The following is a 10,855-nucleotide window of genomic DNA, read 5'->3' on the forward strand; positions in this document are numbered from 1 at the left end:
TTAGACTGCCACTCAGATCCTCTGCAAACTTTTGCCCCTAAATTTTATTTCCCTATATAATTGAAGACTATATATAATGACAACAAACTGATTTGTTTTTCAAAAGAGGCTGCCTTCAGCTCAGGGCGTGATCCTGGAGTCTCGTGATCAAGTCCCGCATCAGGCTCCCTGCATGGAGCCTGCTTCTCCCTCTGCCTGCTTCTTTGCCTCTATCTCTCTGTATCTCTCATGAATAAATAAATAGAATCTTAGAAAAAAAAAAAGATGTGAATTGATGAGTAGCTATCTGGTGAATTTGTTTCACCTGAACAACTGAATGGACGACAACACCTTAGCACTTTTCTTTCCTTTTAAACCCAGATGATAGAAATCTTTCTCAGATCTAACTAAGCAAAGTCATAGACACTACTCTCTCCCTTCTTTTTTTATAAAAATTCAAACTGTATAAGTCTTTCTCAGCTCCTATTATACATTACCCACATTGTCAGGCTATATGCAGAAACTTTCTTTCATAGATATTTCAAACTTATATGTTAAATATCACTTGAAAGACTTGCTTTCCTCATTGAAGAGTCTAAATTGTAGAATTTTCAAGTATGTTCTAAGCCACCAATTATTCCCATTCTTTACATCTTTTTAAAAGATCTTTAAAAAATGTATTTAGTTATGTGAGACACACACAGAGAGGCAGACATAGGCAGAGGGAGAAGCAGGCTCCCTGTGGAGAGCTTGATGCAGGACTCGATCTCAGGACCCCGGGATCATGACCTGAGCCAAAGGGAGATGCCCAACCACTGAGCCACCCAGGTGTCCCCCACTCTTTACATCTTAATATAGTTTTAGAATAAGCTGGACAATTTTCTTCAGAGTCTACTTTACTAAAACATAAAAATATACCATCAAGCTTTATTAAAGATACAGAGATTTGGGGAATCCCTGGGTGGCTCAGTGGTTTAGTGCCTGTCCTTGGCCCAGGGTGTGATCCTGGAGTCCTGGGATCAAGTTCCACATCAGGCTCCCTTTTTTTTTTTTTTTTTCAAAATGCATCATTTTATTTTCCTCATGAGGCAGTCATACACTATAAACTTTAAGCACGTGACAGTCACATGATTTCTTCAGTAAGCCCAAGGACTTCCATGAATTTTCCTGGAGCTTACCGCCAGAGTAGTCAAATATTAAAGCTTTCTCCACAGCCACACGTTCCTTTGATGTTTGGGTTATTGAAAATAAACTCACTGGATAATTTATCTTCAACATAGTCCATTTCTGTTCCTAAAAGTGTTAGCTGTGCTTTCTTTTCGATGAACACTCTGACTCTATCTTGAACAACTTCTTCATCAGAATCTCCTTTTGTCTTTGTATATTCTAGAGTATAGGAAAGGCCATTACAACCCCTGGTTCGGACACCAACTTTGAGACCTACGTGTTCAGGCTTATCTTTAAGTAGCTGTTTTATCTTGTTTACTGCTGAAGGGGTCAGGGTGAGGGCGGCCCCGGTGGGCTGCAGCTTCCCCTTGCTCACAGCCCGGACAGTGGCCTGGACTAACGAAGCAACATCCTCGCTTCTTCCTCTGTCTGTGTCTCTGCCTCTCTCTCTCTCTCTCTCTGTGTCTCTCATGAATAAATAAATAAAACCTTTTAAAGAAATAAAGATACAGAGATTTAAGATTCATTAAAATTCATGGCACCTGGGTGGCTCTGTCAGCTAAGCATCTGTCTGCCTTCAGCTCAGGTTATGATCCTGAGATCCTGGGACTGAGTCCCACATCAGGCTTCCTGCTCACTGGGGAGTCTACTTCTCCCTCTCCCTCTGCCTGCCCCTCCCCTTGCTTGTACTCTCTCTCTGTCAAATAAATAAATAAATAAATAAATAAAATCTTAAAAAAATAAAATTCATAGTAGGCCATCAATAGCCTTAAAAATGGTTTAGGTGCATATTGCTCCCCTGTACTTAGACAATAATTGTGGGAATTTGAATGGTGACATTGTCATGTCAATGGAATCATAACTGGAAGTCTGTTAGAGATGATCTAGTTCAAGCTCTCATTCTATTTGTATATTAATTAAAAGTAATATTTATATTATTACGTCATATTATAAAAGATTTAAGAAGCACAGAAAAGCATACAGAAGAAAACACCACAGAAGTCTCACTCCTCTGAGATGCATAAGTATTTTTCATATTTTTTTCTATATCTCTCCCTTTACCCTCTGCTCACCTCCACATTTCCAAATCACAACCTGGAAAATTATTACACTTTCATTGGCAATGACGTGTTTTATCACATCTCTACCAATACAACTGGCATCATATTTGCAAATTTAATAGGTATGAGTAGTATTTCACAAGTGAACAAATATTTCTTTAATTATTGTTCATGATGTAATTACCCTGCCCAAGTGTTTAGCCAATGTAATCTTCTCATGAATTTCTGGTTTTGTCTGTTCTCTAGCTGTCTATTGGGATCTTAGTATTTTTGTAACTAAATTTGTGATTTATCATATATGTTGCATGTATTTTGCTAAACTTGAAAACATCTTAGTTGATGGTGTATTTTGTTGTATTGGCAATCGTATCATCTTTCATTGTTTTTCTTTGGGTAATACTACTTAGCAATTCTCAATTTGTATTTTTTCACATTTTTGTATTCTTAAAAATTATCTTGTTCACTTCCAAACTTAAGAGTTTAATTGAAATTATGTTTAACCTATATATCGAGGTGCAAGAAATTAATGTCCTCTGTCTACTCATCTAGCAACATGGACACTTCTGATGATTTCTTCAGATTTTCTTTTATATTGTTCAAAATATGTAGGAAGAAAAAGATACTTTGTCAACAAAGCATCTAGAGAAAATGTCAACAGTTTTAAATGCTTTTATAAAAACTACAAATTTTAGGGGTCCTTGGGTGGTGCAGTCAGTTAAGCATCCGACTCTTGGTTTTGGCTCAGTGCATGACCTCAAGGTCATGAAATTGAACCCTACACTGGGCAGGCTCCTTGCTCAGTGTGGAGTTTGACATTCTTCCTTTCCCTCTGGCCCTCCCCACCTTTCTCTCTCTCTCTTTCTCCCCCTCACGCTCCCTAAAATAAATAAATAAATCTTAAGAAAAACCTACAAAATTCACTGCAAAGTTATTATTGGTATATTGAAAAAAATGATTTTTTGTGTATTTATTGTATGTATATCCACTTTGCTGAACTTTGTGTGCATTAGGAGAGGTTTTTCAGCTTATTTATGTAGATTTTCTAGATTTACAGCTACATTAGTCATTAATATTGACAATATGTCTCTTCCTAATTGTTGTCATCTGTTTTTAGGTTCATAGGAGCATCCAGAACAATGCTACAAAAGAGTGATGATTATACCCTTTCTTTAATTAGGTTGACTCTCATCGATGTGAGAATGGTAATGGCTTTTGGCATGAAACTGTTACTGTATCTCATGTTTTTAATTCTTAGATTTGCTAAAGCTTATAAAATCAAGAATAATGACTAAATTTTAGTAAATATTTTTTTAACCCCAAATCGAGGCAATCACAAGGTTTCCCACATTTGAGGTTTTTTTCCCCCCACATTTGAGTTAATAACATATTTCAATGCTAAAACCTTTATTGAAGCATCTAGGCATTTTTTCTTGATTTTAGTGAATTATAAATTTGCGAGTATTTCAGTTAGGACTTTCATGTATATGTACAGAAATGTATGAGGCTGATCTCTAGTTTCTGTTTTGTCATTATCAAACTTTGATGATTGGATTATAGTGGATTCATAAGATAAATTGCTCAGCTTATTTTCCTCCCTAGATATTGAAAGGGCATATAAAGGTGTAGAATGATCTAGCAGGTTAAAGGTTGAAGTAATTTGCAATGTGTCCAAGACATAATTGGAAGTGGTCTTTTCCCCATGCATTCATTGTTTATAGGTATATTTTCTTTTTCCTTAAATTGATTTTGGTTATTTTATGTTTTTTAAAGATTTATTTATTTGAGAGACAGAATGAGAGAGAGAGGGAGCACAAGCAGGAAGGGGAGGTAGAGCAGGGAGCCTGATGTACTCCATCCCAAGACCCTGGAATCATGACCTGAGCTGAAGGCGGATGCTTACCTGACTAAGCCACCCAGGTGGCCCCATTTTGGCTATTTTATATTGCTCCAGGGCAGCTTCCATTTCTTTGAAATATATCAAATAATTAACATGGAATTACACAAAGTATTCCATATTAAAAGTTACTTTAACTTTTTCTTTACTAATTTTGATTTTTTTCTTAATTTGGTATTTCTGTTAATTTATTCTCTAAGAAGCAATCTCTGTATTAATATATATTAATATTAATTTTTCCTGAACTTATTTTTTTAATTCTTTTCTGTTCACAAATGCATTATAGTCTGGTTAACGTAATTTTAATATTTTTAGTAACCATTTAAATTATATTAATTTTTATTTAAAAATATAACATCCTAAACTTTTAAATATTTTATAGCCTTCTCTTAATTTTATTTTATAATGTTTCTCTTTTTTTGTTTGTTGTTAAATATTTGAATAGTTTTTTAATCATGAGAGTTTTTGTATTACATGAAAAAATTAATTTATAACATCATAGATTTAGTATATGTGCTGCCGAAGTGAGCACAACATCATAGTTTTACAATCAGATAATCTGGATCCTATAATTCCTGACTTTATAACTATGTGATAGATGTTTTTTGGCCAAGTTTATGATCAGTTGCCAAATTCCTATTGATGAATTTTTTAAAAGATTTTAAAATTTATTTTAGAGAGAGAGCACGCACAGAAGCCGGGGGAGGGGCAGAGGCAGAGGGAAAGAGAATCCGGACACCTCACACCCGAGCCTGCCTCAGGGCTAGATCTCACAACCCTGAGATCAGGACCTGAGCTGAAACCAAGAGTCAGATATTCAACTGGGTGAGCCACTTAGGTGCCCCTAATATAACATTTTTAAGTCACTAGTAAACTGATCTGCTTGATAAGTCTTTTTTTTCTGCTTCTCCTTTTTACATTCTTGTTTATCTTGTAGAACTGTTGAAATGTTAAATGAATTAATGGCATGGTTCCTGGCATATCATAAGGTCTCAGGAAACATATAGAGGGGACAATGTATAGGAGTGGGTCACCATTAACTCTGAAGTCCAGCTCTCTGAGTTAAAATACTGGCTCTAATGTTATTTTGTCACTGAATGAATTATTACATTTTTCTAATCTTCAATTTCATTCCCTAAAAAATGGGAAAAATATTAGAATTACTTTATAGAATAGTTGTAAGGAATAATGAGAAAAAAAAGCAAGTATGTATAGCACCTGGCATAGTGTGAATTAAATAAACATTAGGTATTTTTATTCTTTGCAGATTCTTGAATTTTCTTTTTTTGTTCTGTAGTAATTTGGAAAACAGGTGTGCATCCTGTTCTTAATGTCAGTAATGATTATCTTTTAAGTTTTTTTCAAAACACAATCTAATCTAAATTTTTCTAATTGTCAATGAACAGCAATGGTAATAACTTCTTACTCTGACCTATGTAAAGTTAAACTCAGCATGCTTTCAAAAAACTTTTTACATTTTTTACCATTTTATTAACAAATCTGAAATTTATTGATACCTATTATTAATAGTAGGCTATATGTTTTTTATATTTTGCTTTATTTTGTGAAAGATAGTTTTAAAATTTTATATTAATTTTATCTCATTTACCAAAAACATCCTTAATATGTAATTGTTCAATTTTTTTCAGTGTTCATTCTCAGATTTTCTTTATGCTGTCCTGAATATTTTTGGCCCTTTAATTTTTATTAAATTCTTGATCATCTGTAATATATGTTTTTAGGCAATCTATATGAAAGCTATTCTTTTTCAGTTTCCTAGCATATTTGAAAAAATCTTTCCTTCCATTTGTAAATAAAATGAGCTAGTTTGATGTAGGAAATTCTCTGATTTCTTATCCAATTCTATAGACCTGGATCCATTTTCTTCTGGAATCTAGTCTGATGGAGGAGACATATGAGGCTAATATGGTGTTTCTTCTTTTGCTAAAAACCAGGAATTTTGTTCTGGATCTTTGAAATTTAACACTCTTGTCAAGTTTTATATTCTCTTCCTGGAATTAAGTAAATCCTTTTGATCTACAGAAGTAGTTAGTTTTTTCAACTCAGGGAATTTCTTCTTAATTTCTATAAAAAATAATATATTTTAGTTTCTTTGGCTCCCTTCACCACTTTCCCTCAGTTGTATCACTACTCCTAATCTTTTTACTTTTTTCCTTTGTATTCTAGGTAACTTTAGTTTTTCCTTATGTAGGAGCTAAATATATATAGATTCTTCTCTTTAAAGATGGCTGTCTTTGGATTTCAATTCTGCCTTTGCAGTTTTAGGGAAGGTCTTTTCTTATCTCAGATTAAATCTCAGCCTTTGTCTTCTTCTTGTGTTATCTTGGTCTCTTTTTAGGGCAGCCTATTCTATATGATTATTTTTTCAATGGAGTCTGATTTTTTGCTTATCTCTGAGGATAAGGAAAATATGTTTTAAAAATCTTCCTTTAATTAAAGCAAATAGTTTTCAGAGATATGATTCCCTAAAGTCTTTAAGACTTTATGCCATAGAATAATCATTCTTAGGGAAAATGAGGACTTATTGTGTCTTCATCTAGACTTAGGAGGCTTTGGTCTAGTTTTAGTTTTTGCCAACAGATAGAATAAAAAGTCTTCCTTTAACTGTGCTCAGTGTCATCTTAGATGCCTTGTTGGAAACTGATCTCAGACCAAAACCAGTCTGGTATCTTGAAAGCAGAAATTATCCAGTAAAATTCTCCTAGACTTGGATAGTCTCTTCTCCTACCTTGCAGCTTAAGTGCTTTGCCTGCAGGATTGAGAAACTCTATCTCCAGATCTCCTGTGGCCATCCACAGTTCTTTTCTAATCAGAAACATTTATATGAAAAATTAGAATCTTCTATCATATTTGGACACCAGAGTTTCCCATTTCTGCCTTTATGTATATATACCAAAATGTAATAAATTTGAGAGGTTGAATATAGAAAAAGAAAATGGCTAAACCATTTATAAAAGGAGATTTGTAGTGACCAGCCCAAGAAAGCAACCCATTATCCAGAGTATGCAGCCAGGGAAGCCAACATACTACCTGTAAGTCAAACCTAACAGAAGTTCCACCACTATCTCTAGCAACCATACAATAACCCTTGTAACAATTGGCCCCAAATGACTGGGACTTAATTAATAACTGACAGCTTCCCTAATTTTTTTTCAAGATTTATTTATTCATGAGAGACATAGAGAGAGGCAGAGACACAGGCAGACGGGGAAGCAGGCTCCCTTCAGGAAGCTTGATGTGGGACTCAATTATGGGACCCCAGGATCATGCCCTGAGTGGAAGGCAGACACTCAACCACTGAGCCACCTAGGTGTCCTAGCTTCCCTAATTTTTTAACTCATTTCCAACTTGGGACTAATTAGAGAAAGCCAAATGTGGGCCCTAGCCAAACCAATAGGTCATTCCAGTTCTAATTAGCCTGCCTCCAGCCTCCCAGGCCAATTAGCACACCTTTGGAGCCTTCCCCTTTCCTCTGTGAAGCCCTCCCATCCTCTGTCTGCCTTTGAGTCTCTGCCAAACCCAGGTGATGGTGGCTCCCCCTCTTGCTATAGCAAGCTCTCAATAAGTAGCCTTTGCCTATTCTCATCTGATGGTCTTTATTAATTCCCAAAATGATACTGTCTTCTTGGACATATGTTTTTGAAGTTCTAGGTCTTAAGTGAATATACTTGTATGTGTGTATGGGATATGGTGGTATGGTGGTGGCCACTTGGGGGGATATAACTTTTACAGTTTATAGAAATAGGTTGTGTGCATGGTAGGGTGAGGCAAGGTGAGTGGGAACGGATCTATCATCTATCTATCTATCTATCTATCTATCTATCTATCTATCATCTATCTATCTATCCATATCTATCGATCTATGATTTTACAGATCCTCTAAATCCAAGCAGGCACTGGGATAGTAGGTATAAGATTTGGCGTTTCTCTACCACTGTCTAAGCAGGAATACTGTTCTGTTTCAGAGAACAACACATATGTAGGCCAGCAGTTTTGTTGATGAGTCTATCTGTATCCATTTTCTATATATTAGAAGTTCCTCCCAAGTCCATCAATGACTTGCCACTAGCCTTAATTTCCTGGAAGTATTGCACATTAAAAATTTTCCTGTGTCTTTATAATTTTTTCAGTGAGGGTAATTTGGCAAAGACCAGGAATTGCTCTATAAATGCCAACTTAACCTGGAAATGAAGCTCAATCTACCCATTTTAAAGATGTAGAAACAGGTTTGGATCTCTTGATTTGTCCACTATATTCTCTGATCTAGGTTTTCACTTATTTTTTCATAGCTCATTAGAATCCTTAGCCAACTCTTTGGAATGAATTTAGAAAAAGTCACTCCTCCGCATAAATAGCTGTATAATCTTGGATGAGTTACTTAATCTTCTTAAGCCTCAATTTTGATAATAGGATTGTCAAGGCATTGAATATGTCAGGAACCATTTTAGATACTTTTAAATGCATCATTATGTATTATTGTTAATCCTCTCAAAAAAAAAAAAACCTTATGAGGCAGAAACTGCTAGCACCCTAATTTACAGATGAACAAAGGTTCTATTTGCTCAAGATCAAATATCTAGTGAGTGGTAGAGCCAGGAAGTCTTAATCATGACTCACTCTTTAACCACAACATAATTTTTTAACCTACAGTTTCTTCTGGTGCTAAAACATAGCTACACTTAAATTTAAATGATGTTATGGAATGAGGCCAGGTAGGTACAAATAAAAGGTGCCTTACCATATACTGGGCTCCCCAGAATTGAGAGTGTTCAAGATTTCAGTAATCCTGTAGGGCAAAGTGTCCATGATGTGGGATGTAGGGCAGCAACATAGCCTCATAGAACCATTTAGGGGTACAGCTTTAAATGGTGGCATGACTTTGAGATATATTTAGTTCTGCAATTTCCTTAGTAATGCTTCATTCCAAAACAACTCTATGGTTTGATACATTTCCAACCACTCTGCGGAAGAATGTGGTAGGTCTGGGAGTTTGAGATTTCATCAAATCCAGCATGGACAATCGTAGGGGTAAGATAGGCTTAAGAAGCAATTTATACTTTCCAAGCCAAGATTCCAAGCCCTGGAATCTTGCAACTTTCTGGAGTTTTGGAATGTAGTGAAGAGAGCCTTATGGGACCATCTGTGTAGTGTTTAGAGGCCATAGCAAAGTGGCATAATTTGAAACAATTCCTCAGTGAGTTTTATTATTCCTTTGATTTCCCTGCCAGTGCTTAGGGAATTCCCCATCTTCTGAGTGTTTGTAGAAGAGAGTCAGCCTCCTACTGTAGAAGGAAAAATGCCAGACACATACCTCCCTATTTCCTTTTGTAGCTATAAGTACTGAATCATGACTTCATTGTGGAGAGTTAGGACCACAGAGGCTCCATTTTTGTGTATAGAGGTTGGAGCAAGATTAGGTATCCAAATGGCAGCAGATTGCATATTCACCCCTTGGCAGGGACCACTTCTCCTGGTTACTGAACCAGAGGATGTAAGTGATCACTCACTCAAAGATCTGCCACCACATGCTGCACTTCAGAGTCTGTATCACATGTGTGGTCTAGCTGGAGCTTCATCCCAAATTTAGAGTTCATCTTTTGCTTTTCCTGGTCAGCCCTGATTCACTCTTTTTAGGCATTGCTTTTAGTTCATGACTGTAATCCTTTGTCTGAAGCCCTCTCTGTTGTCCCCTATTTCATAGGTACCTCTTGAATTTCTTTCTTGGTTCTTGTTTTCAACTGTGAATCTAGACAGCTACGTAAATAGGAATTGTTTAACCAGTAACGTTTCTTAGATTTCATTCAGATAGTTATTGCTTCAGACTTTTCATTCGTCACTTACTTTCCATGCCCAGATCTTCCAAGCATGGGTTGTTTTTGTCCATCCTGCAGGAGACAGGCTGATATGGAGGGAGTTTACTTAAAATTATGTGCAGATTTCAGAACTAGAAAAGCCTCAGTAACAGTATGGACCCATTACCCCCAAGGCTGGGTTTCCTGACCTCAGCGATGCCCTCCAAGAGTGTTGCCATGAGGACCAGACACAGGTATATACAGGAAGATGCTCAGTCCAGTGCTGAGCACACAGACCCTTCTAGAATGTTTGCTCTTGGAATGCAGAATGTGGGAGGTAGAGGTATTGTTCTTACTTTGGCTGAGTCCCAGTTATACTTCCTTCTCTGGCTACCAGGCAGAGATCAGCTTCTACCTGCTAATGTCCTTAATTCATCCCACTTAAATTTTGGAACTCAGAAACTCAGGGCTTTCAATCTGTTCTCTTCCCCAGCATCCCCCCCCCCTTTTTTTAAAGAAAGAAGCCCTCCAGCTGGGTGTTATAGCCCATTCTTTTCAGGATCAAACTATGAATGGAAATTCTAAAGTGTGCCTAATTCAATACATTCAAGAAATAATGAACATACATAATGTTCAAAAGGGAACATATAAGAGAAAGTGCTAGTAATTTGAGGAAGCTGATATTCTCACCAAGAAAAACCCTCCTGGGACAGCAGGCTTTGAGACACTGGACATGCCTCTTTTCTACCTGCATTCCTCTCTTGCCAGGAGATCTATTCTCCTGTGTCAGGGCAAAGCCCCTTCACTGAGCTAGTCATTTTTCTTTAATTCCTTCCTCTTTTCTCTCCCATCTTCTATGACATGTTGTATATTTCTCCAAGCTTCCCTAAAGTGGGCTGAAGAGAACATTTTGGAGAGTGGAGCCTCTGGGGATAATTTTA

The 10,855-nt window shown here is 36.4% G+C and overlaps 1 protein-coding gene and 1 long non-coding RNA gene across 3 annotated transcripts in view; both read right to left on the minus strand.

The window, feature by feature from the left end:
- Positions 1–10,211, minus strand: part of LOC112655965 (uncharacterized) — a 42,902-nt gene extending 32,691 nt beyond the window's left edge. For both annotated transcript variants that reach the window (XR_007404927.1, XR_007404926.1), the window contains exon 1: positions 8,861–10,211. This is a non-coding gene — a long non-coding RNA (uncharacterized LOC112655965). The remainder of the gene's footprint in view (positions 1–8,860) is intronic.
- Positions 1,019–1,633, minus strand: LOC125752068 (iron-sulfur cluster assembly 1 homolog, mitochondrial-like). The gene has a single exon (XM_049099359.1). The coding sequence runs from the start codon at positions 1,616–1,618 to the stop codon at positions 1,169–1,171; it is 450 nt and encodes a 149-aa protein (XP_048955316.1). The 5' UTR covers positions 1,619–1,633; the 3' UTR covers positions 1,019–1,168.
- Positions 10,212–10,855: the final 644 nt, after the last annotated feature.

The sequence above is a fragment of the Canis lupus genome, chromosome 22, assembly GCF_003254725.2.
Source record: "Canis lupus dingo isolate Sandy chromosome 22, ASM325472v2, whole genome shotgun sequence".
Lineage (NCBI taxonomy): Eukaryota > Metazoa > Chordata > Mammalia > Carnivora > Canidae > Canis > Canis lupus.

What these genes read in the sequence shown, in the direction of transcription:
- LOC125752068 (XM_049099359.1), bottom strand. Translation starts at nt 1,618, where the DNA reads ATGAGAGACACAGAGAGAGAGAGAGAGAGAGGCAGAGACACAGACAGA.